Source organism: Aotus nancymaae, unplaced genomic scaffold, assembly GCF_030222135.1.
Source record: "Aotus nancymaae isolate 86718 unplaced genomic scaffold, 86718_ANA_hifiasm-v0.15.2.pri h1tg000067l, whole genome shotgun sequence".
In the NCBI taxonomy this organism is placed as follows: Eukaryota; Metazoa; Chordata; class Mammalia; order Primates; family Aotidae; genus Aotus; species Aotus nancymaae.
In genome coordinates, this window is record NW_026988482.1 from 25,933,905 (window position 1) to 25,961,454 (window position 27,550).

Here is a 27,550-nt window from a genome sequence, read left to right on the forward strand (position 1 = left end):
GGCATGGCATTATTTATAGTGTCCTTCAGCCAAGGGATATTGTCTTAGATAAGCAATCCATCTCTTTCTAACTTTTTAAACAACAGGAAAAACATAATGAGAAGAAATGCAGAATTCATATACTCCATCTTTGGTCATATAGGCTTACACACACAGAGTAGTGCTAAAATATAATAAGTGGTGAGTTTAGTAAGTTTTTAAAGCAAGTATACTTAAAATTGTGAGAATTTTTTGAAACTCTTCTTTCAGTTTAACCCAATATTGTTTATCCAAATTAAATCAAATACTGCCAATCTCCATGTTAATGTATCTTTACCATAATATTGTATAGAGATTTTTCTGCATTATCTGTTGCTCTGTCTAACTTGGGCATGAACTAAACTTAATTCACAATTTCTATTAAGCTACATTTGATTAATTTCAAAATAAAAACCCAAATATCCTCATTACCTATTTTCTCTTCAGCTTTGTTCTATTCAGAGTTGTATACTTGATGGGATGAGGATCTTCCTTCGGAATCATAACTTACAAAGAAAATTTTGGCTGTTTTTCTCCACCTTCCATGCATCAGTCATAGGCTTTCTCCGTTTACCAAATCCCCACATTGATGGGTGGAGGAACCTGCTTGTTTATATGCCTTCCTTTCTTTGAAAAGGACTAAACAGAAATCCAGAATCATCATTATTATCATCTTACTCCACTGTATTTTTTCCAAGGGCAAGGGATTTATAGATAGCACTCTAGAATTGTTATGTCTTTGCATGTATTATCTCTTCCTTGTTTCGGTGCAAATTTTCATTGCAGATAGGAGCTTGCACAGCATTCCTCCTGAAATCACGCTGTCAGGCTTAATTGGCCTAATTGCTTTTAAAGCAACAGCTTTCTACGAGAAATGAGATTCACATATATATTTTTCTTAGCACCTTCTTATGGGCTGTGTCTAATATACCAGTTCTAAAAAACTGAAGAAAAATATGTTTATAGAAAAAATAGTTTTTTTCAGAATTTCTTTTGAAAGATTAACAGAGTTAAAATGTACAATAATTTTTCTACTGGAAAATGTTAACAGACTTTCAGACAGACTCTCAAATGCATGTTTGTAAAATTGATTTTGTGTGCAGTATAGAATTATTCTAGGTTTAGTCGTTTTAATCCACATCAGCACAGTGAATCTAGTCCTCAGGAGAAGCAATATTTTCCAGTAAATTTCAGGCAATGATTTTGTTGGTTAGATTGAATTGGAAGCTTAAAGAGTTTACTAATTGCTATTGATAGTGCTTTAGCCTTTGCTAGGACAGGATTTTACAATGATAAAAACCTCTTACACAGTTTTAATCAATGAGTTGGCAAATATCTGATTAGTTCTTCACATTCTCATTATTTCTTTCATTGTTCATAGCCCTAACCAGAGAAGATTCAAACTCCTGTCTGTCTCTGCCAAGGCCACTACTCTGCTGTATGATGTTGTTTTTATATGTTTATGGAAAGGCACCACATCCTCTTAAGAAAATTGCCATAAGAAGTTGAGGCATGAAAACTAGGTCACTTCCAAATGAGTCATATGCCTTAAAACTCACAAATAAATAACCATATGTGCATTTCAGTCTGATACAGATAGCATGTTTTTCTTGGCCAGAAGGACAAGGGGTCACAAGCAGGCACAGGGCACCCTGTACTTAGAACCTAGGACACAAAAGGAGAGGACTGCCAGGAACCAAAGCCAACACTGGAGGGGGTGGATGTCCATAAATAATGCATGTAACCAAGTATAAGATGGTTTTGAATATGTGATGATCGCTGTCCAATTTTACAATGAAAAATGTCCAAATAAACATATTTGGGCCAACCTTAATGAAACAGATAAATACGTGTTTTGAATATTAAATTTTTAATTTGGGTTACAATATATTTTATATTATAAAATTCATATTATAAATTATGTACCAATCACATAGTATGTAAAATTAAGATATATTACTTATTCTTGACTCTCAAATTTCATGAAAAAAATTGTTTAAATTATTCATATGCAGCCATGCCCTCAGGTCTTTGTCATCACTTGAGCCACTTTCTGAATTATCTGACACAGTTTTCCAAGGCACATTGTTTTTACTTCATCAGATTGGCTTTGATGCATCATTCTTTGACTCTTTCCTGGTGCTTTCACACTGGAAATTTATCTTGAGGCATAAGATGATACAGCCACTTACTATGCTACTTTTATGGTGATTTTCACAATAGCATTTAACACTTCAATTTGGTGATCATACCCCAACCATAATTACTAAATCTGTGTAGCTTTGCTCCTTTTAAAAAAATGTATTTCAACCAATTCTGCCAGATAACCTTCATAAGCATCTAAAACCTCGAGGTAATTTCAGGTTAATATAATTTACCTAGACATTGCTGTGATGTTCAAAATAAAGAGATTCAGAAAATGCCCCATATCATGAAAGGCTTTATGAGGACAGAAATATCAAGTGGTATATACCTACTCTGTACTCACAAAAATTAAACATTTAAAGAAATAAACAGTTTTTTAATTAAAGCAATGTTAGGTGACAACCTCTTCTGTGAGTAATGACTAGAAGGGAACTGCTCCTCATACTTGGGATAGACACTAGGCCTAATCAGGCATTTTTTGAGAATACTGTCTTTGGATTCTTTGCTTCATAGCTACCTTATCCATGAAGCTGCCTTAAGGGTACTTGTTTAGGAGCCATTTTTTTATTTTTCTTTTTCTTTCTTTTTTTTTTTTTTTGAGACAGATTATTACTTACTCTTTTGCCCACGCTGGAGTGCAGCGAGTGGTGCGATCTCAGCTCACTGCAACCTCTGCCTCCTGGGTTCAAGCAGTTCTCCTGCCTCAGCCTCCCAAGTAGCTGGGACTATAGGCACATGCTGCCACACCCTGCTAATTTTTGTATTTTTAGAAGACATGGGGTTTCACCATGTTGGCCAGGATGGTCCTCATCTCTTAGGCTTGTGATCCACCTGCCTTGGCCTCCCAAAGTGCTGGGATTACAGGCGTGAGCCACTGCACCTGGCCGGGAGCCATTCTTAAATGGAAGAACATTCTTATATGGGTAGAGGCCCATAGGGCCATCCTCTTTTTATCCCCCAGCCTTATTGAGGTATAATTGACAAATAAAAAATTATACACATTTAAATTGTACAACATGATGATTTGATATACATAAACATTGTTAGATGATAACCACATTCAAGCTAAGGAACATATCCATCACTTTACATATTTACTTTTCTTGTGGTGAGAACACTTAAGATCTACCATCTTAGCAAATATATAATGTAGTATTATTAACTATAGCTACCATGCTGTACATAAATCTCCAGAAATTATTTATCTTACAACCGAAAGTTTGTATCCTAAGATGAATATGTCTACACTATCCTCTAAGCCCTTGGCAACCACCATTCTACTCTGTTTCGATGAATGACTTTTTTAGATTCCTCATATAACTGAGAGATTATGTATTTGTCTTTCCATATCTGGCTTATTTTACTTAGCCTAAAGCCCCCAGGCTTGTCCATGTTGTCACAAAAGCAGGATTCTCTTTTTTTGTTATGTTTGAAGATCTGTTATATGTATAATAGATACATATTTTTAAATTTTATACTATTATTTATTACATGTGTATTTCAAGAGATAAAATGGATGTATTTATCTCAATGGTCATCATAAGTAAATATAATTACAATGGGAATTGACAGATGAATAATAAAGAAAATATATAATTCCTTATTATTCATCTATCAGTTCTCATTGTAATTGTATATATTCTTTATTATGCATAATTATATATTCTTTATTATTCAAAGAACTATATATATTCTTTATTATTATTCATCTATTGATGGCTGCTTGTTTCCATATCATGGCTAGTGTATATAATACTGTAGTAAACCTGGGAGTGCAGATATCTCTTCAAGATACTGATTTCTTTTTCTTTGGCTATATACTAGAAGTGCGATTGCTGGATCGACTAGTTGTTCTATTTTGAATTTTTTGAGGAACCGCCATACTTTAATGGCTGTACCAATTTACACATCCATCAACAGTGTTCAAGGGTTCCCTTTTCTTCACACTGTTGTCATTACTTGTTATCTCTTGTTTTGTGATTACAACCATCCTAAGAGGTGAGGTGATCACTCATTTTTCTTTCCGATTTGCATTTTTGTGATGGTTAGTGATACTGAGTACCTTTTCTTATACCTGTTGACTACTTGTGTATCATCTTTGGAAAAATGTCTTTCAGGCCTTTTTGCCTGTTGTTGTTGTTTTTTGACACAGAGTCTTGCTCTGTCACCCAGGCTGTAGTGCAGTGGCACGATGTTGACTCACAGCATCCTCCACCACCCGGGTTCAAGTAATTCCCCTGCTTCAGCCTCCTGAGCAGCTGGACTACAGGTGCACATCACTATGCCTGGCTAAGTTTTTTGTATTTTTAGTAGAGATGGGGTTTCACCATGTTGGCCAGGATGGTCTCCATCTCCTGACCTCGTGATCCACCCACCTCGGCCTACCAAAGTGCTCGGATTACAGGCATGAGCCACTGCGCCCAGCCGCTAGTTTTTTGAGTTATTTGGGTTTTTTTTTTTTTTGCTATTCATTTATATGAGTTCTTAATCGCCTATCAGATATATGGCTTACAAATATTTCCTCTCATTCCATAGGTTGCCTTTCATTTTGTTGATTGTTTCCTTTGCTGTGAAGAAGCTTTTCAGTTTGATATAGTTCCATTTATTTATTTTGGCTTGCCTGTGTATTTGATGTCATATCTCAGAATATCACTGTTAAGACCCAATGTCAAGGAGCTTTTTTCTATGTTTTCTCCTAGGAGTTTTACAGTTTTAGATCTTATATTTAAGTGTTTAATCTCTTTTAAGTTAGTTTTTTTGTTTTATGTCAGATAAGGGTTCAATTTTATTCTTTTTTATGTGGATGTCCAATTTTCCTAGCACCACTTATTGAAGACTGTCCTTTCCCCATTGTGTATTCTTGGTGCCCTTGTCAAAGACTAGTTTGCTGAGTTTATTTCCGGGATCTCTATTCTATTCCATTGGTCTGCGGATCTGTTTGTATGCCATTACCATATTATTTTGATTACTGTTACTTAACAATATTATTTGAAATCAAGATGTGTAATGCCCATAGCTTTGTCCTTATTTCATAAGACTGCTTTGGCTGTTCAGGGACTTTTGTGGTTCCATACAAATTTCAGGATTGTTCCTTTTTATTTCTGTGAAAAACGTCATTGGAATATTGATATAGGTTGCCTTGAATCTAGGTTACTTTGGATAGTATGTGGGTATTTTGAAAATATTAATTCTCACAATCTAAGAACACTGAATATTTTTTCATTTACTTGTGTCTTTAACTACTTTCATCCATGTTTTATATTTCGATAAACAGATCATTGACTTTCTTGGTTAAGTTATTCCTAAATATATTTTTTTTGATGCTATCATAAATGACATTATTTTCTTAACGTTTTTTGGAGAGCTTGTCATTAGTATATAGAAATCTTGCTGATTTTTATATGTTGATTTTGTCTCCTGCTACTTTACCGAATTTGTTTATTCTAACAGTTTTTTGACTGAGTCTTTAGGCTTTATATGTATATAAAGCCCATATATATATAAAGACTAATATATATATGGGCTTTATATATATATATATAGGCTTTAATATATATATGGGCTTTATATATATATATATATAGGCTTTATATATATATATGGGCTTTACATATATATAAAGACTATATATATATATGGTCATGTCATCTGCAAACAAGACAGTTTAACTTCTTCATTTCCAGTCTGGATGTGTCTTATTTTTTCTTGCCTGGTTGCTCTGGCTAGAACTTCTAGTACTGTGTTGAACGAAAGTGATGACAGTGGACATCTTTGTCATGTTCCTGATCCTAAAAGAAAGGCTTTTAGCTTTTCACTATTGAATATGATATTAGCTGTGGGCTCATGATAAATGGCCTTTATTACATATATTACTTGTATATCTAATTTGTTGAGAGTTTTTATCATGAAAGGATGTTACATTTTGTCAAACACTTTTTCTACATCTGTTGAAATGGTCACTCAGTGCTATTCCTATTAAACTACTAGTGACATTCTTCACAGAACTAGAAAAAACTATTTTAAAACTCACATGGAACCAAAAACAACAACACTGGAGGCATTATGCTTCCTGACTTCAAACTATACTGCAGGACTACAGTAACCAAAACAGCATGGTACTGGTACAAAAACAGACACATAGACAAATAGAACAGAATAAAGAGCCCAGAAATAAGGCAGCATAGCTACAACCATCTGATCTTCGACAAAGCTGACAAAAAAAGCAATGGGGAAAGGACTCCCTATTCAATAAAAACTGGGATAACTCTCTAGCCATTTGCAGAAGATTGAAACTGGACCCCTTCTTTACACCATATACAAAAATCAACTGAAGATGGATTAAAGACTTAAACATCAAACCCAAAACTATAGAAACCATGGTAGATAACCTAGACAATACCATTCTAGACATAGGAACAGAAAAAGATTTCATGATGAAGATGCCAAAAGCAAAATTGACAAATGGGATCTAATTAAACTAGAGAGTCTTCATGGAAAAAGAAACTATCAACAGAGTAAGCAGAGAACCTACAGAAATAGGAGAAAATATTTGCAAACTGCATCTGACAAAGGTCCAATATGTAGCATTGATAAGGAACTTAAATTTATAAGAAAAAAGAATGCCATTAAAACTGGGCAAAGGACATGTATAGACACCTTCAAAAGAAGACATACATACAACCAACGAGCATATGGAAAAAAGCTCAACATCACTGATCATTAGAGAAATGCAAATCAAAACCACAATGAGATACCATCTCACACCAGTCAAAATGGCTATCATTAAAAAGTCAAAAAATAACAGATGCTGGTGAAGTTGCAGAGAAAAGAGAACACTTATACACTGTTGGTGGGAATATAAATTAGTTCAACCACTATGGAAAGCAGTAAGTCAATTCCTGAAAAACCTAAAAGCAGAACTATCATTTGACCCAGCAATTCCATTACTGGATATACACCCAAAGGAATATGAATTGTTCTATCCTAAAGACACATGCACATGCATGTTCATGGTAGCACTATTCACAATACAAAGACATGGAATCAACCTAAATGCCCATTAGTGGTAGCCTGCATAAAGAAAATGTGGCACATATATACCATGGAATACTATGCAGCCATAAAAAGAACAAGATCGTGCCCTTTGCAGGAACATGGATGGAGCTGGAGGCCATCATTCTTAGCAAACTAATGCAGAGAGAGAAAACCAGATACTACATGTTCTCACTTATAAGTGGGAGCTAAATGATGAGAACACATGGACACAAAGAGGGGAATAACAGACACTGGGGCTCACCTGACAGTGAGGGTGGGAGGAGGAAGATGAGTAGAAAAAATAACTATTGGGTACTAGGCTTAGTACCTGGGTGATGAAGTATTCTGTACACCAAACCGTTGTGACATGAGTTTACCTATATAGCAAACCTGCAAATTTACCCCAAACCTAAAATAAAAGTTAAAAAAAAAAAAAAGAGATGGTAGTATCATTTTTATCTTCATTTTCTTAATTTGGTATATTACATTTATTGATTCATGTATATTTAACCTTCCTTGTATCCCAGGGATAAATTTCACTTGATTATGGTGTATGGTCCTTTCAATGTGCTATTGGATATGGTTTGCTAGTATTTTATTGAGAAATTTTGCATCTGTGTTCATCAGAAATTTTGTATCTGTGTTCATCAGATTTGTAATTTTCTTTTCTTTTCTTTTCTTTTTGTATGGGTTTAATGTCCAAAATCTGAAATGCTGCAAAATCTGAAATTTTTTAGTGCTGACATGATGCTTAAAAGAAAATGTTCATTGGAGCATATTGGGTTTCAGATTTTCAGATTAGGGAAATTCAGCCACTAAGTATATTGCAAATATTCCAACATCTGAAACAATTTAAAATCTGAAACAATTCTAGTCCCAAGCATTTGAGATAAGGGATACTGAATCTGTAGTATTTTTTATCTGACTTTAGTATGAGGATAATACTGGCATTGTAAAATGGGTTTGAAAATGCTCCTTCCGGCCGGGCGCGGTGGCTCAAGCCTGTAATCCCAGCACTTTGGGAGGCCGAGGCGGGTGGATCCCGAGGTCAAGAGATCGAGACCATCCTGGTCAACATGGTGAAACCCCGTCTCTACTAATACAAAAAATTAGCTGGGCACGGTGGCGCGTGCCTGTAATCCCAGCTACTCAGGAGGCTGAGGCAGGAGAATTGCCTGAACCCAGGAGGCGGAGGTTGCGGTGAGCCGAGATCGCGCCATTGCACTCCAGCCTGGGTAACAAGAGCGAAACTCCGTCTCAAAAAAAAAAAAAAGAAAATGCTCCTTCCTCTTCATTTTTTTGGAGAAGTTTAAAAAGTATTGACATGAATTATTTTTCAAATGTTTAGTAAACTTCACTCATGAAGCCTTTTGGTTGTGGACATTTCATTGTTGGGAGATTTTTGATTACTACTTCAGTATTCTTATTATTGATCTTTTTTTTTTTTTTTTAATTCTTTATGATTCAATCTTGGTAAGTTGTATGTTTCTAGGAATGTATCCATTTTCTTAGGTTATCCAATTTCTTAATATATAATTATTCATAGACATTTGTTATAACTTTGTATTTTTATAGTATCAGTTGTAATGTTTCTTCTTTCATTTATAATTTTATTTATTTGAGTCTTCTCTCTTTTTATTCTTGGTCAATTCAACTAAAGATTTGTCGGCCGGGTGCAGTGGCTCACACCTGTAATCCCAGCACTTTGAGAGGCCAAGGAGGGCGGATCACGAGGTCAGGAGGTCAGGACCACTCTGGCCAACATAGTGAAACCCTGTCTCTACCAAAAATGCAAAAATTAGCTGGATGTGGTGGCACATGCCTGTAATCCCCGCTAGTTGGGAGGCTGACACAGGAGAATGGCTTGAACTCAGCTGCACTCAAGCCTGGCAACAGAGTGACACTCCATCTCAAAAAAAAAAGAAAAAATCGATTTGTCAAGCTCATTTAGCTTTTCAGGAAACGAACTGTTAGTTATGTTGATCTTTTCTGTTGTCTTTCTAGTCTTTATTTCATTTATTTTTGCCCTAACTTTCATTATTTTCATCCTTTTAACTTTGAGCTTAGTTTGCTATTTTTTAGTTCCTTGAGATGTAACATTACATTATTTGAGATCTTTTTTCTGCATGTAGGCATTTATTGGTGGAAATGTCCCTCTGAGAACTGCTTTTTCTGCATGCCATAAGTCTTGATAGGTTTTGTCTTCATTTTCATTTGTCTCAAGGTATATCATGATTTTCCTTCTTTGACTCATTAGTTATTCAAGAGAATGTTGTTTAATTTCCACATATTTGTGAAATTTTCAGTTTTCCTCATGTTAGTGATGTCTAGTTTCATACCATTGTGGTCAGAAAAGATAGTTGAGATTTAATTCTTAAATTTGCTAAGACTTGTTTTGTGGCTATATTCCTGTATCCTGGAAAATGTTCCATGTGTGCTTGAGAGAAATGTGTATTCTGTTCCTCTTGGATGAAGTATTCTGTATATGTCTGTTAGGTCCACTTGGTTTACAGTGTAACTCAAGTCTGCTATTTCCTTATTGATTTTCTGTTTGGATGATATCTTAGTTGTTCAAACTGAGGTCCTGGAGTCCCCTACTATTATTGTATTGTACTATATTACTCTTTTTAGAACTATTAATATTTGCTTTATATGTTTAGATGTTCTAATATTAGGTGCAAATATTTGTAACTGTTATATACTTGGATGAATTTGCTCTTTATCATTACAGAGAGACCTTATTTGTCTTGTGACAGATTTTGACTGGAAATCTATTTTGTCTAATATAAGTATTTCCACTCCTACTCTCTTTTGGTTATATTTGAGTGGAATGTCTTTTTTCATCACTTCACTTTTAGCCTATATGTATCCTTAAAGCTAAAGTGAATCTTTTGTAGGCAGCAGGAGCCAGGTGCACAGCCTTGTGGTCATTCTTAGTCTCCAGCTTGGACCAAGGAAGCTATTCCTGATTCTACATCCCAGGGGACTTCATGGAAGTCTACCAGCTGACTCAGGCTAACTCATCCAACTTGGATGCCTGTTAGTTTTTTTAATAGGAATGGTGAAGGTGGACAACTTTGTCTTGTTCCAGTTCTTAGAGGACAGGCTTTCAGATATTCCCCATTTAGTGTGATGGTAGTTATGGATTTGTTGTATATGGCCTTTATTATTTTCTAATATGCTCTTTCTACGCCTAGTTTTGAAAGAGTTTTAATCATAAAGGAATGTTGAATTTTATCAATTTTTCTTCATTTATTGAGATAATCATATGATTTTTTTCCTTTATTCTGTTGGTGTGATGTATCATGTTTATTGATTTACATATGTTGAACCATTTTTTCATCCCTGGTATAAATACCACTTGATTGTGGTGTATTAACTTTTTGATTAGTTCTTAGTTTAGATTTGCTAGTAGTTCATTTAGGATGTTTGCATCTGTGTTTACCAGGGATATTGGCATGTAGTTTTCTCTTTTTGTTGCATTCTTGCCTGGTTTTGGTATCAGAGTGTTTATGATCTTGCAGAATGAATTAGAGAATTCTGTCCTCTTCAATTTTTTGGAGTAGTTTCGAGAGAATTATTATTAGTTCTTTTTACATTTGGTAGAATTTGTCTGTGTATTTATCAAGAATTTGGCCTTTTCTTTGTCAGGAGACTTTTTTATTATTGATCCAATCTTGCTATGCATTATTGGTCTTTTCAAGGTTTTTCTTTCTTTCCAATTCAGTCTTGGTAGGTTGTATGTCTCCAGGAATTTATTTATTTTCCCTAGGTTTTTCAGTTTGTCAGCATATAGTTGTTTATAATAGTCTCTAATGACTGTATTTCTGTGGTATCAATGGTAATATCTTCTTTGTTCTTTCTGATTTTATTTGGGACTTCTCTCTTTTTTTGTTTTTTTCTTGGTTAGTCTAGCTAGAAGTTTATCAGTTTTGTTTATCTTTTTGAGGAACCAACTTTTCATTTTGTTGATACTTTGTTTTGTTTTTCTTCAGTCTCTATTTCATTTTGCTCTTTTCTTCTGCTGGTTTTGGGTTTGGTTTATTCCTGCTTTTTTGTTTCCTTGAGATATGTTGTTAGACTGTTAATTTATAATCTGTCAACTATTTTATGTAGGCATTTATTACTATAAAATTCCCTCTTAGCACTGCTTTTACTGTGTCCTACAAGTTTTTGTATGTTGTGTTCCCATTTTCGTTTGTTTCAATATTTTTTATTTCCATCTTTGTTAATCCAATTCAATATTTTTTCTTATTTCCATCTTATTCCAGTCCAATGTCTTTGTTAATCCAATTCAGTATTTTTTCTTATTTCCATCTTAACGTCTTTGTTAACCCATTCAGGAGTATGTTGTTTAACTTCCATGTATTTATATAGTTTCCAAAGTTCCTCTTGGCTTTGATTTCTAGTTTTATTCCATTGTGGTTCAAGAAGATACTTGATGTGATTTTGAATTTTTTAAAGGTGTTGAGACTTTTTTGTGGCCTAACATTTGGTCTATCCTGAAGAATGTTCTTTGTGCTGATGAAAGGAATGTATAGTCTGCAGTTGTTGGGTAGAATGTTCTGAAATGTCAGTTAGCGCCATCAAAACTTAAATCCATTGTTTCTTTGTTGATTTTTTTGTCTAGATTATCTGTGTAATGCTGAGAGTGGAGTGTTGAAGTCCCCCACTATTATTGTTTTGCAGTTTATCTCTCTCTTTAGCTCTAATGATATTTGCTTTATGAATCCAGGTGTTCCAATGTTGGATACATATATATTTAGAATTTTTACATTATCTTGCTGGATTGATCTCTTTATCATTATATAATGACCTTCTTTGTTTCTTTTTACAGTTCTTGACTTAAAGTCTGTTTTCTCTGCTATAAATGTAGCCATCCCTGCTCGCTTTTGGTTTCCATTTGCAAGGAATATCTTTTTTCATTTCTTTATTTTCAGTCTTTATGTGTCTTTACTGCCAAAGTCAGTTTCTTGTAAACAGCATATAGTTGGATTGTGGGTTTTTAAAAATCCATGCAGCCATTCTGTATTTTTAAAGTGGAAAATTTAATCTATTTATGATCAGTGTTACTGTTGATATGTGGTGCTTTATTTCCGTCATTCGTTAATTGTTTTCTGATTGTTTAATATAGTTTTGGTTCCTTTTTCTTTTATAGTTTGTTGTGGTTTGCTGGATTTCTGCAGTGGTACCATTTGAGTTCTTTATTTTCCTCTGTGTGGTTACTTTACCAAATAAATTTATACTTGTGTATGTTTTCTTTTCTTTTCTTTTCTTTTCTTTTTGAGATGGAGTCTCACTCTGTCACCCAGGCTGGAGTGCAATGGTGTGATCTCAGCTCACTGCAGCCTCCGCCTCCCGGATTCAAGTGATTCTCCTGACATAGCCTCCCAAGTAGCTGGGATTACAGATGCGTGCCATCACGCTCAGCTAATTTTTTTGTGTTTTTAGTAGAGATGGGGTTTCACCATGTTGGCAAGGCTGGTCTCAAACTCCTGACAGGTGATCCTCCTACCTCAGCCTCCCAAAGTGCTGGGATTATAGGCATGAGCCACGGTGCCTGGCCATTTTGTATGTTTTCATCTTGGTAAATGTTATCCTTTCACTTCCAGGTTTAGGACTCTCATGAGAATTTTTTTGTAAATCTAATCCAGTGGCAGTGAATCCTCTTAGCATTTGCTTGTCTGGGAAAGAGTTTATTTGTCTTTCACTTATGAAGGATAATTTTGCTGTGTATGATATTCTTATCTATCAGATTTTTTTTCTTTTTTCTTTCTTTTTTTTTTAAAGTTGAGGGGGACTAGGGGAGGGACAGCAGGGGATGGGGAGGGTGGGGAGGGATAATGTGGGGAGAAATACCAGATGTAGGTGATGGAGGGAGGAAGGCCACAAACCACCTTGCCATGTATGTACCTATGCAACAATCCTGCATGATCTGCACATGTACAATTTTTAAAAAAAAGGGTTTCACTCTGTCACCCAGGCTGGAGTGCAGTAGTATAAATACAACTCACTGCAGCTTCAACTTCCCAGGCTCAAGTAATCTTCCTGCTTCAGCCTCCCATATGGCTGGGACTTCAGGCACACTTCACCATGCTCAGCTAATTTTTTTTTTTTTTTTTTTTTTTGAGATTGGTTCTTGTCATGCTGCCTAGGCTGGTCTCAAACTCCTGGACTCAAGGCATGAGCCACTGCATTCGGCCAGATTTTTTTTTTATTCAAATATATTATCCCATTCTATTCTGTCCTGTGAATATTTGAATAGATGATTATCTCTTGCTATTTTTAGGGTTTGCTCTTTATCTTTGACTTTAGGCAGTCTGACTATAATGTGCTATAGAGACCTTTTTGCATTATATTTTCCTGGGGATTGCTAAGCCTCTTGTATCTGAAATGTCTAAATCTCTTGCTAGACTGGAGATGTTTTCATTTATTATTTGGTTAAATGCGTTTTCCAGTCCTGTCTTTGTCTCTTTGACCTGGTGGATATCAATAATTTTAACATTTAATCATCACAAAGGCTTTGCTCATTCTTTTTTATTCCTTTTTCTGTGTTTTTCTCTGATGAGATTATTTCAAAAGATTTGTATTCATGTTCTGAGATTCTTCTGCTATTCTAGTCTATTGCAGAAAGCTTTCAACTGTAATTTGTAGTTCCTACAGTGAATTCTTCAATTGCAGAATTTCTATCTGGTAATTTTAAAGACTAGCTCTTTGGTAAACTTCTCATTCATATCCTGAACTGTTTTTCTGAATTCTCCTGTATCTCACTGAGCTTCTGTAATATCAGAATTTTGAATTCTTTATCTGGGATTTCAGAAAAATTTTTTTGATTAAAATCTATTTTTGGAGACTTATGTTCCTTTGGAAATGTTATATTTCCTTGCTTTTTCATGTTTCCTGTGTCCCTACATTGAAATCTGTGCATCTAGAGTAAGTTACTTCTTCCTGTTTTTGAATTTAGTAGGGGAAGACCTTTTCCTAAAGGTGTATCTGTGGTGTTGGTTGGGTAGGGTGCTTTGACTTTGACTCTGGTGTGTACAGTAGTGTCATCTCTGTATGATTTCCTTGGCTATAAACAGCATTAGTAGCATCTGTGATTTCCTTGATAGGTTACAGTTATTAGTTAAGGCTGTGGGGAAGTTGTGTGCTGGGAGCAGGATGCCAGGTGGGCCAGTCTTCAGGCCTTAGTAGTGATAGTGTCACTGGGCAGTGTACACTGGCAGCCATGTTGGCAATTATTGGTGGGTCAGTTGGTGGGCCTCCACCAACTTGCTCAAATGATGGTAGTGGCAGTGTTGGATCATACAGGTGGGTAGGTTCTCAGGTTCCTGGGCAGCTGCATGGCATGAGTGATGGCAATAGCACTAGTGGGACAACTCTCTGGGTCCCGAGTGATGTGCATTGATGTTGGTGGTGGCTCTGATGGGCTGGGTAGTCCAATCTCCAGGAACTTAGGTGGCACATGCAGGTAGGTGCCAAATGAGGTGATAGCAGCCAGGAGTTTAGGCCCCCAGGAGAAGTACCCAGGTGCCCAAAGTGGTTGGTTTGGGTATTTGCCAGGACCCTGGGCTGTGTTCTCTGTCACAGAGCAGAGAGTGAAGCTGGACTAGGTAGGCTTGTGCTCAGACCTTCACATGGTGAGAACAGGCACCAGCCATGGTGGACAAGGCACTCCTCAGGCCCCAGGTGGAGTGCTCAGGTGAGGGGTGTTGTCACAATAGAGGATGAGGTCATCCTCAGTGACCAGAGCCTGGGACAGTGGGTGGGAACGCACATTCCTCACACCCTAGTGCCAAAAGGGCTTGCTCCCTTGCCCTGGCAGCGGTAGCCCATGCCCAGCTTGTGATCCCACCCCAGCTGCAGGAGCCCCAACCAGTAGTGATCAAGTCCCAGTAGCAACTTTTACCCCACTTGTATCCCAGTCTCCATCCTGGTGGCACTCATTTCTCAGCACCAGCAGCTGCAGCCCGTGCCTTACTTGCTTCTTAGCTCTGCCTGTAGATATGCTTCCAGCATACTCCTCAGTCCCAGTGGCAATGGCTCGAGTTTCTGTCATGCCTCAGTCCTGGCACTGCTGGGCTGCAGGACAGCAAGCAGTCTTCCAAAGTCTAGGTTTGAAAATGATGCCTTGCTCCTCAGACATTTCAGGGCCGAGATGTCAGGGGAGGTTGGAGAAGCACATAGACCCAGGAAAGTTCTCTGCCTCTTGGTGAACCTGCTTCTTTACCTTGCACACCTGTGGAGCTGCTTAACCACGGGTGCTTTTTACTCTGTTCTCTTCACCTCCTTGTTCTGGGATTCGAGGACAATGCTCTGGATACTGTTTGCAAAGTGACAAAGCCTAACAGGGAAGAGCAGACATGTCTGGCCTCATTTCCCAGCTTCCAGGGTGTCCCAACATCTTTCTAGGGATCTCCCACTAACTTCAAGTCAAAGAGTGACAGAGACTATAACAGCGCCACTTGGGCCTCTTAGAACAGAGGATACAGAACAGTGAGGTAGGTCCCCCAGCTCAGTGAACAGGCAAGAGACAAAGGCTGACTTAGATTTTATTTCCATCATGAGCTTGCAGAAATATGTTTTTTCTTGATGTCCAGTGATTACATTCAAAAGTTTCTTTTGAATATGGTAGTATTATTTATCATTCACTGACAGAGAGGTCATTTGTAGCCTTACAGGAAAAAAAAAAAAAAAAAGGGAAAGGGAGGAATAGAACTAGTGAGACTGTGACTAATACAATCCTTGTGCATTTCTGTGGGTTTGAAAACCCACTTGCTCTTTATACTAATTCAAACTAAAGACTAGTAAGAATAGCCTTAGAAGGTGCACATCTAGGCTGTCTGTGATAGCTCACACCTGTAATTCTAGCACTTTGGGAGGCTGAGGTGGGCGAATCACTTGAGGTCAGGAGTTCGAGATCAGCCTGGCCAACATTGTGAAACCCTGTCTTTACCAAACATACAAAAATTAGCCAGGCATGGTGGTGGGTGTCTGTAATCCCAGCTACTTGGGAGGCTGAGGCACGAGAATCACTTGAACCGGGGAGGTGGAGGTTGCAATGACTCAAATTTGTGCCACTGCACTCCAGTCTGGGTGACAGAGTGAGACTCTGACTCAAAAAAGGAAAAAGGAAGAAGGTACACATCTGTCACCACAGAATGAGGTTTAAGGGTTTAGAAAGCAATTTTACCTAAACGTGCCTTTAATAACTACATCAGGTATAACACAAGGAAGCTGCTAAAAGAATGGAATAGTAAGATAGAGAGTTCCTCTCAGTGAGAGGGCATCTCTGAGAACAGACAGGTTGGGAAGAAATGAATTTTCTTGGCCATATAAATCAGGAGCTTAGGATGAGTCTGGGCTAGAGACAAGGCTTTGGTGCTTGGCAGCCTCTGGTAGTGGTTGAAGCTATGGGAATGGATGAGATTGCTCAAGAAGGCTTGTAAGGTAAGAAGGAAATTGGCTGAAGGCAGAGCTGTGAAGGTCACCAATAGGTAAGGGAGATGCAAGGGGAAAGGAATGAAAGGAATAGACTGTCAGTTGTCTAGCATCTGAATTGTATGTGTTGGGTGGAGGGGTAGATATGAGTGAAATAATACAGATTGCCACTGTTGGTATGACTGACAAAGCTTCAGCTTCGCTATACCACCAAGGGACCAGCGAGTAGTTTATTAGAGAAAAACTGAAATTGCCCCATACAGTTGGGAAGGTAATTTTCAAGGCTTTTAATTTCCTGCTGAGTTGCTAAATCACAAGTGATTGTTTTAAAGGTTACTCTTCCCTTTTTCCTTGTTTAGAAGGAATTCTATAGGCAGAAAGTTATTCTTAGAGCCCTGAACTGGGAGAATTTCCTTTAACAATTCATCACAACAGCTCTGAGTAAATGAGGCATATTTGTATGGCTAAGGAGTCCAAAATGTCACTGACTGGGTAATTAATTAACAGAATTAATTAAGCTAGTAACTGACCCCCCTTATCTCTGAGTAGACTCTATTCCAACCCTTTTATTTAGAGATCTGAAATGCTTCATACTATTGGATGGCGCATTCTATACTTACTGGGGTATCCTCCTGGAAGTAGCCATGCTGAACTGGACACTTCTGAGTAATACATGGAAAGTTCTATGGGTTGTTCCTTTTTGCATGGGTCCTGTTTTCTGGAACAGGTAGATTTATACCTTCCTAACCAACAGGAGAGGGGGTAGAACCAGGACCATGGGGACTCCCTGAGTCCCAGTCAATTGGAATTTTCAAGAGATTACCCTCATCTTTTTTCAATTGTTTTGTCAAGGTATCTCTACTAGGATAAGGAATTCCTAGTCTCTGTTCCTAAACTGTGTTCCAAATGGTTATGTGGCTGCAGTTCACCAGGAATTGACCTTTAGAAGGAAGACAATAAAACATCAGAATTTACCAGAAGTGCACTGTTCTGTCTCCATTCTTTTGTCTCCATCCCGTAGTTCCTAGGAAGGAGCTTTATTTATAGGTAGGAACTTTATTCTTATACATTTAGGCATCCAGCTTTCTCTGCTAAGCCCTCCTTCCCCCTGACCACAGAAGACTTCATGGTAAATCAAGCCCACTGCTCTCCCATGCTTTTCTTCTTAACTTGTTTGGTTAAAACACAGCTAAATGCAAATGGTATCTACATGGCCCTTAGCTTAGCAGGGTTTTCCTTTGGGGCCAGTAATAATGAGAGTTGTATGACAGTAAAAAGCCAATGTTATAGCAGTTGTAAAACAGTAGTACTTGTTGAGAGGAAATGTTTTTCCTCTATCAGGAACTTTCCTCTGTGGCCTTTGTATCTGTGTGTGCACACGTGTGCTGTGTGGTGCTAGAGAAAAAACAACTTTTCATGTGGGATAGTGCTACTTCTGAGAGGAAGAATTTTGCCAATTAAAATACGTAGAAATTCATTTTAGAGTTTCTACCCTTTGCCCAAGTATGTCTTTTCTACTTAATAGGAAATGAGCCTTGTTTAATTTGGTAAAATATAACACTATTTCTTTAGGAAAGTGAGGGATCCTTTTCTCTTTGAACTTAAGTGTTACACATTGTAATATCAGACCAGGTGTTTAAAATACTTGAGTGTCATAACACCTGTCCTTCTGTTACAGGTGCAACAACGAGAGTGAGTGGTCCCAGATCCACGAGAACATCATCCGAAAGTCCAGTGCCAAGTACTCTGCCCCCAGCGCCAGCCATGGTGAGGTACCTCTCTGGCTAGAACATTTTATATTGCATTTGTAGTTGCTAATCATACAGCACTTCAGTTGGTTGGTGCAGATTGGCTGCTGTATTCCCTGCGGACATTTATGCTTCTGCTCAGGCATTTCCTACTAATTATTTTTGTAATAATTTGAGGCCTTCCCTAATATCTACTGACCAAAATACATTTTCTGTTTTTTCTATGATGGATTCCATATTCTTTGATAGGTAACTTGAGTTCCATTTCAAATCCAGAGTGAGCAAAAGTGTTGCAGGGTTTGTTACATTGTAATGTAACCAAAAAAAGGTCTATGTTTGCCTAAACAAAGATTACACTCAGCCAAATAAATATCTCTGTATGTATGTAGATAGATATCTACATAGATACAGACATCACACACTTATTTTTATTCCTAAAAGACTGATCATAATGAGAATCAGTGATTAGTCGCCAGTATCAGTCATTCTGAAATTAGAATGGAAAATCTTTATTTCGAAGAAGCATCATCTTAGCTAAACTTCTCCTTTACCTTTTCCCTTCCTTTCTTTAACAACTTTGTTTAAATAATTTCTATAAATCTCAGTCCAGTTCTACATATTAAATTGTTTTCTAAGTTAAACATTAATGTTTGATTAAATTAGAAGCATTATTTAAAAGCCTATATGCCTTTATAGACCCTTACAGATAGCTATCTAATGTACACAGAACCGTGTTACTCCTGACGATTTTTACCACTAAATCATTTTATAACCTCTTTTACATAATCCTCTTTGTTTTAACTTTCATAGACCTTGTTGGAAATTATAAGTTGTCTTTAAGTGACAGCATTAAGTCACTGAGAGGCAAGCAGTTTCTAAAGAACAGTACATGTTGTAGAGAACTTTGTTTTTTCTCTGTTGGGGTGAGCAGATACTCAACTAGAAAGATCCTTAGAGGAGATCCACAGCAGAGACTGCCAAGATTGAGACCTTTAACTGTAACAACTTGATTCTTCTAAAACTCTAGTGGAGGTTTAGGGGAGATCTGAGAGCCTCTCACTGTTTTTAAATGACAGTTTTCCCTTATACATGTGCCTGGATGCTATGTAGTTCCCTGCAGTGCACTAAATATAGGCTAAAGCAAGAGACAAATAAAATTTTGTTTTGAAAATACAGGAAAGTTACTAGCAATTTGGGAAACTACCACTTACATCAATATTTGTTATGTCCTTTGCTTTATTATTTGATTTATAAAGAGGTACCCTTGACACACATTCTTGGGGCATAAGATGATTAACACATATAGAGAATATTTAAAAAGAGAGATGGTAGTACCAAGTCATGAAACAGCAATTTCTACCGTTGCCTCACCAGGTTAAGACGCTGAGTTTTGTCTTGCTCCCTAGAGCAAGCAGGAACTGTACCCTATTCCGTGTCTGATTTTTGTCTAGAACTCACAGACACTTGCCATTTAAACAGTGTTAGAAAGACCTCTCTGCAAGGTACTACAGACTTCAGAAAGCCTCAGTTAGGATGGGTCTAGTGAGAAGAGGTCTCTGTGTAGCTGTGGAAAAGTCAGTATGAGGAATAGGCTGCTGCTTTTTGAAGTTTGTTAGAAGCTGATTGAGACCTTGGAAATTACTTGTTTCAATACCCTCATTAAATAAATGAGGAAACTGAAGCTCAGCAAAAAGGCTTAGTGACTAAACAAAGGTAGAACTTGGTCTCCAGACTCCAGGCCTTTGCCTTGCTACTCAGTTGCCAAGCTTCTGAGCATGGGTTTTCTACTGCTGGACTCTGGGGTCTTCATGTCAGAGAATTGTATAGATTACTCAAGGAATATTTCAGGTGGTTAGAAATATTCAATCTGCTTAATTAAAGATACATCTTTATTTATTTATTTACTTTTACTTTTACTTTTAATTTTTTTGAGATGGAGTTTTGCTCTTGTTGCCCAGGCTGGAGTGCAGTGGCATGATCTTGGCTTACTACAACCTCTGCCTCCCAGGTTCAAGTGATTCTCCTGCCTCAGCCTTCCGAGTAGCTGAAATTACAGGCTTGCAACACCATGCCTGGCTAATTTTGTATTTTTAGTAGAGACAGGGTTTCACCATGTTGGGCAGGCTGGTTTCGAACTCCTGACCTCAACTGATTCACCTGCCTCGGCCTCCCAAAGTGCTGGGATTACAGGCATGAGCCACCACGCCCGGCCACATCTTTATTAAAAATTAGTTTACTTTGCTATAAACTTTTACCCATCTTTGTTAAATATCGTGGGCAGTTCATTGCCTTGCAGTTCTGTTTCAGAAGTCACTAGTGCTTTTCCTTCAAGTCACATAATTTAAAAATGCAGAAGCAATTGCTACATTGGGTTTGAGTGCTGAGAGTAAGTGTATCATCCAGCAGTAACTATTTTATGTTAACTTTAATAGATGTGGCTCTTCATTTCCATTGTTGGCCTCTTAGACATGTAGCTACAAACTGAACTTTTAACAGTTCCAGTAGTAGCATGAAGAGCATTAAGGACAAGTGAAGATAAAGCAGTTGACATACAAGGTTTCTATTTATTTTAAAATGACTGTTAACTACAATTTATTTCTGCATCTTAGGCTGCCATTAATTTATATAATTAATCCTCATCCAGCATTTCCACAAGGAAGGGTAGGGGAGGTGGGGCACAAGAACAGAGTCAAGTTGGTGTCTCCAGTATTTTACATAGATCTTAATTTGTCCAGTTACTTTTTTATGGGTCACTCTTTAATCTGATAAGAGGTTCAGTAAGAAAAGGGTTTTCTTGTGTCAGGTAATCAGCAGGACCAGATTAACAGAAATTGTATATACTTTGTTACTTTCAAATTCTTTGATTTGAGGGCTCCATTGAGATGATAGGCATGTAGAACATTAAGTGTTGCCAAGAGACTGGTTGCATACTGGGTGAGCAAGTGGGTCACTTTTCTCAACTATTCATGAAGGCTCTCTTGTGCTTAGAACCATGCCTTAGCATTATTTGGTGTGTGCTTCAATCACCCAGAGTTTCAGAACTAGAATGGAAACTCAGAAGTTCCAGGATCCCAACCCTACAAAAGGAGATGGTTTTTATAGCCTCCGTTGGTGATTTATTTTATTCTTTGCATGCCTTTTCATTTGATCTCTTGCATAAACTTGAAGTTTTTCTCTTATTTGTTATGTTTAGAGGTAGAGAGCAGCTATTTAGGATCCCTTTGGGTAGCTCAAAAACTAACTGTGACTCTCTCAGCACCTTTAGTCAGCATCTTCATGAGTATCACTTTGCATCTGTAGGCCATTTTGGTTGCTCAGGAAATGCAAAGACAAAAGGCAGTCAGTGGGTACTTAAATCAATCTTTGCCAATGCGGAATGGTTAGAGTATACCTTTTTTTTTTTTTTTTTTTTTTTTTGCTTTTGCCCGCCAACCACAACCCCCTCAAATTATAGAGACTTTCATCCTATTTGCTTCATGCTAGGCTGTCTCATAAGTCAGTGGATTTCTGTTAGCTACGTAAAGACAACAAAGATGAGTAAGTTAGGGTTATGAAGTGAGAGCAGATATATCCCAGCTGTTCTCTGCAAAGATTATTGTGGTTTTGGTTCTGGCTCCCAGCTTTTCAGGTTCATAAACTAATTGCAGTTTAGTCCACCAGTGATTAGGCCGTAAAATAATTACTTTAGAGTGGTTGAAATCCCAAACACTGATTATCTAACCAGAATGCCAACTAGAATATCCTATGTTTGCCTTTTCAGGGCACTATGATCCTGGTGTTAATAACACTTAAGATACCAAGGTTTCTTGGGAAGCTTGAGTTCAGCAGAAGCAATGAGTTAATCTTGAGGTTCTGTCCAGACTGTAGTAGAACCATATTTCCTCCCTTGGCCCAGCTCAGAGAGTACATATTCCTGGTACTGGCATACTTTTACTTGCCAGATAAAATATCTGTAACTCTTCCGACTTCTGTCTTTGTCTACTTCTCCATTCCCTCCTGTCTTCCCATTCCGACACCATTCTTATTTTACAATTTTTGCTACTGTTTCCCTTCCAGCTACTACTCTTTTAATTGTATTTATTATCATAATACTTTATTCCCTCGTTTCTACAGTTGTTCATCTGCTACAAGTTTATAGACCGTTGAGGGTGCCTCCTGTCAACCCATAGATTCGCATCTAAATTATTCATCCTGTTAACAGCTACACCCATTCACAGTTATAGAGGTAACACTTCCTAATTCCATAGAGGCTTGACTGTTAGAGCCTTCTAGCCAATAGCTGCAGTGGGGACCTTCAGGAAAGTACTGTGGAGGGGGAAATTTCAGGAGATTCTAACTTTGTGCAAAACTCCAACGGTGTAAGTAGTGAGCCAGAAAGCAGCTCACATGAGGGGATATTGCAAATACTCCTAAGTTTTGATTGAAGATATGTGAAGGATCTGAAATCCTCATGGAGTCTCTAAGGCTTAGCTAGTCCCACAGAGCACACTTTTTTCTTTACAGAATGTCTCCTTTGTTGCAAGCCAGTGCAAGGTTGAACCAGAAAGTTACTTCGCACACTTTGGCATACTCCTAGCATAAAACACAGCACATCTTAGCTTGCTCATGTCTCATATGTGGGATGCCCTGACTGAAGGTCTTCTTTGGCCATGTTTGTTTCTAGTCTATAGATTTCTCTAGATTCTTAAATATACAAATTATGTAGTTCAACCCTCTCATTCAGTATTCACCGAAGAGCGAGGTGGACCTGAGTTGGATGCTGGGGAACAGAGGGAGAGACAACTCAATCTCCCAGACTTCAGTCTGTCTTTAACAGACTAGTTCTCTGGGTTATTAGGGTCACTTTGACTTAAATTCCTTTAGCTTTCCAAAATGTTTCTTCAAAATAACTTATACTTTCTGCATCAAGATTTTTCTCAAGAAATTTGCTGAACTTTGCACTTTTTTTTCTTCCCTCCCTCCCTTGGCACATTTTCTTATGGAAAATGTGACTATATCTTTTCTAGTACTATGTAACAGGGTAGAACTGTGGTTCTAAGAAAATGCTTTTGTTTTTGCAGGTCTTATCATATCTCTGCAGCTTCTTCGTGGAGACATGGAACAGATTCGGAGAGAAAATCCCATGATATTTAATAGGGGATTGGCAATTACAAGAAAATTGGGATTTCCTGATGTTATTATGCCAGGTATGCAGAACTGCTTGGGGCTGGGAAGGAAAATGGGTTAGGATGGAATCTAGTGTTCCTCTCCTAAGCAGGAGGTGAACTGTGTTATGGAGGAGACCTACAGCTATTAAAATCTTCCACATCCCAAGTCAGGCTGCTTACTGCAGTCTGAAGCCAATGGTTCTTTGGCTCTTATAGGCATTTGTTCTTTTCTAGAAGCCCCTACATTACATTCAGCAGTGCAACATGACAATCCAGCAGAGAGGCTTTGTTGTCTCCTATGAAGGCTGGATGGTAGGAGTGAATATGGAACCCTTCATGGAGAGATTTTTAAACTCTATTCTTCCATCACATTTCTTAGAAGATAAATATCTCACAACAACTTCCTGCTTAAGGGATAGAATATATCAAAATATATGCCTATAGTATCAGTGAATCCCATTTGTGTAGGGATAGCAGATACATTTCCATTTTTATGTATCAGAAAAGTAGATCAGACAAATGGTATAAATTAGACATTGTGAATATAGCACTACCTGGCCAAAAGCTTCTCAGGAATTGTCTCATCCATTTCACCTAAGGCCAGTGGAGAGCCAGGGCATAAATTGGGACTGCATTGACCCTCAACTATGGTCCCATTAGGTCAGTATCAGGTTCATGTTTCCTGATTAGGCAGACATGGGTAGGGCTGGAAAAGTGAATCCAGATGGGGCATCAGAGCCAAGGGGACTATTGGGAGTGAAGAAGGGGTAGAGGCATGGTTCAGATGGATGGTAGGTGGTCTGATAACCAGAGAAGATGCAAATAAGGAGAAGGAGATTAGAAAAGGCAAATGTCTGGTTGTCTGGATAGATTCTAGGATGAGTGGACCTACCCTCTCAGTTGAGTTTTTTGTTTGTTAGCACCCAAGCTCTGATAAGGGACAGACTGCCTCCTCAAGTGGCTCCCTGACCCCCATGTATCCTGACTGGGAGACACCTCCCAGTAGGGGCTGACAGACACTTCATACAGGAGAGCTCTGGCTGGCACCTGGCAGGTACCCTTCTGGGACAAAGCTACCAGAGGAAGGGACAGGCAGAAATCTTTGCTATTCTGCAGCCCCCACTGGTGATTCCGAGGCAAGCAGGGTCTGGAGTGGACCTCCAGCCAACTCCAACAGACCTGCAGCAGCCTGACTGTTAGAATGAAAACTAACAAACAGAAAGAAATAGTTTCAACATCAACAGAAAGGACATCCACTCAGAGACCCCATCCAAAGGTCACCAACTTCAAAGACCAAAGGTAGATAAATCCACAAAGATGGGAAGAAACCAGCACAAAAAGGCCGAAATCTTCAAAAACCAGAACACCTCTTCTCGTCCAAGGGATTACAACTCCTCACCAGCAAGAGAACAAAACTGGATGGAGAATGAGTTTGACAAATTAACAGAAGCAGGCTTTAGAAGGTGGGTAATAACAAACTTCTCTGAGCTAAAGGAGCATGTTCTAACCCAATTCAAGGAAGCTAGGAACCTTGAAAAAAGCTTAGATGAAATGCTAGCTAGAATAACCAGCGTAGATAAGAACATAAACAACTTGATGGAGCTGAAAAACACAGCATGAGAACTTCGTGAATCATACACAAGTTTCAATAGCTGGATCGATCAAGTGGAAGAAAGGATATCAGAGATTGAAGATCATCTCAATGAAATAAAATGAGAAGGCAAGATGAGAGAAAAAAGTGAAAAGAAATGAACAAGGCCTCCAAGATATATGGGATTATGTGAAAATACCAAATCTACGTTTGATCGGTGTACCCGAAAGTGATGGGGAGAATGGAACCAAGTTGGAAAATACTCTTCAGGATATTATCCAGGAGAATTTCCCCAACCTAGCAAGGCAGGCCAACATTCAAATTCAGGAAATACAGAGAACACCACAAAGATATTCCTCAAGAAGAACAACCCCAAGACACATAATCTTCAGATTCACCAGGGTTGAAATGAAGGAAAAAATGCTAAGGGCAGCCAGAGAGAAAGGTCAGGATACCCACAAAGGGAAGCCCATCAGACTCACAACAGATCTCTCAGCAGAAACCCTACAAGCCAGAAGGGGGTCAGTATTCAACATCCTTAACGAAAAAAAATTTTCGGCTGGGTGCGGTGGCTCATGCCTGTAATCCCAGCACTTTGGAAGACCGAGACAGGCAGATCATGAGGTCAGGAGATCAAGTCATCCTAGCCAACAAAGTGAAACACTGTCTCTACTAAGAATACAAAAAAATAGCTGGGTATGGTGACACATGCCTGTAATCTCCAGCTACTCAGAAGGCTGAGGCAGGAGAATCACTTGAACCCAGGAAGTGGAGGTTGCAGTGAGCTGAGATCATGCCACAGCAGTCCAGCCTGGGCAATAGAGCAAGACTCCGTCTCAAAAAAGGAAAAAATTTTGAACCCAGAATTTCATATCCAGTCAAACTAAGCTTCATAACAGAGGAGAAATAAAATCCTTTACGGACAAGCAAATGCTGAGAGATTTTGTCACCACCAGGCCTGCCTTACAAGAGCTCCTGAAGGAAGCACTAAACATGGAAAGGAACAACCAATACCAGCCACTGCAAAAAACATACCAAATTGTAAAGACCATCAACACTATGAAGAAACTGTATCAACTAATGGGCAAAACAACCAGCTAGCATCAAAATGGCAAGATCAAATTCACAGATAATAATATTAACCTTAAATGTAAACTGGCTAAATGCCCCAATCAAAAGACACAGACTGGCAAATTGGATAAAGAGTCAAGACACATCATTGTGCCGTATTCAGGAGACCCATCTCATTTGTTTGTTTGTTTTGAGACAGAGTCTCACTCTGTTGCCCATAATGGAGTGCAGTGGCATGATCTTGGCTCACTACAAACTCCACCTACTAGGTTCAAGTGATTCTCCTGCCTCAGCTTCCCAAGTAGCTGGGACTGCATGTTTATACCACCACACCTGGCTAATTTTTGTAATTTTTGTAGAGATAGGGTTTCACCACCTTGGCCAGGCTGGTCTTGAACTCCTGACCTCAGGTGACCCAGTACTGGCATACTGGTCTTGAACTCCTGACCTCAGCCTCCCAAAGTGCTGAGATTACAGGCTTGAGCCACTGTGCCTGGCCTCAGTTGAATTTTAATGCTCTGTTAAATGCTTATTTGCTTTTGTTGTTAATGGCCTGGCCAGGCCAGGCCAGACTAGACCGAACTGATGTTGATCACTTTAAATATCACTTATTTGGAGTTCTTCATGGTGGTTCACTAAATTCTCTCGTTGAAAGCATTTGCCAGCATATACACAAAGGGTTGGGTAGCCTGGGCATAGAGGTCTATGTGATGGGTTCCAGCTGCCTTCCAACTTTCCAGGCTATGCCCAGATTTATTTTCTATCACCTTCATTCTCTCTCCACAGAACAAAGCCTCCAAGTATATGGGAGGCATATATATAAATGCAGAGCAAGCTGCTATGCACAGCCTTCGTTTTCTACTCATGCACACAGGAGAGTCTTTTGGATGGGAAACATAGGATAGTAGATCAATTACGTTTTTCTCTAAATGCTAGGGAGACTTCATGCTTATGAAAGCTGTTGTAGGGGTAAAGACCACCACAGGATGCTTCTACCTTCCTGTTACGACATGCTTCTTAGCTCTTTCTGGGCTGGTAATTAGGAAAAGAGCCCAAGCATAGTCAGGCTTCTTGATTATGAAAAAAAAAGTTACCAAAATTGAAAAAAAATAAATTGTTACCAAAATCGACCTGGTAATCTTTTAAAACTTAGATATCTAGGCTCATGTAGTGGAGTATATTCCAAAAGATATACTTAAAATACTTCCTTTCTCTTAAGAACTTTTCTAATATTTGGTTATTACCTTCCTGATAGTCTTCACATACTCGTCGGATTAAAACCAAGTGATCAGAGACTAGAAAGGAACAAGCTTCAGTCAGAAATGTATTTCAGCAAAATTTGATTTTAAGTTACA

At 38.2% G+C, this 27,550-nt stretch overlaps 1 protein-coding gene across 5 annotated transcripts in view; it reads left to right on the plus strand.

The window, feature by feature from the left end:
- DOCK3 (dedicator of cytokinesis 3) overlaps nt 1-27,550 on the plus strand; it is a 610,183-nt gene that overhangs the window by 438,556 nt on the left and 144,077 nt on the right. For all 5 annotated transcript variants that reach the window (XM_064367135.1, XM_064367139.1, XM_064367136.1 and 2 more), the window contains exons 13-14: nt 18,317-18,405; nt 23,447-23,572. In XM_064367135.1, coding sequence (XP_064223205.1) covers nt 18,317-18,405; nt 23,447-23,572 — 215 coding nt within the window. The remainder of the gene's footprint in view (nt 1-18,316; nt 18,406-23,446; nt 23,573-27,550) is intronic.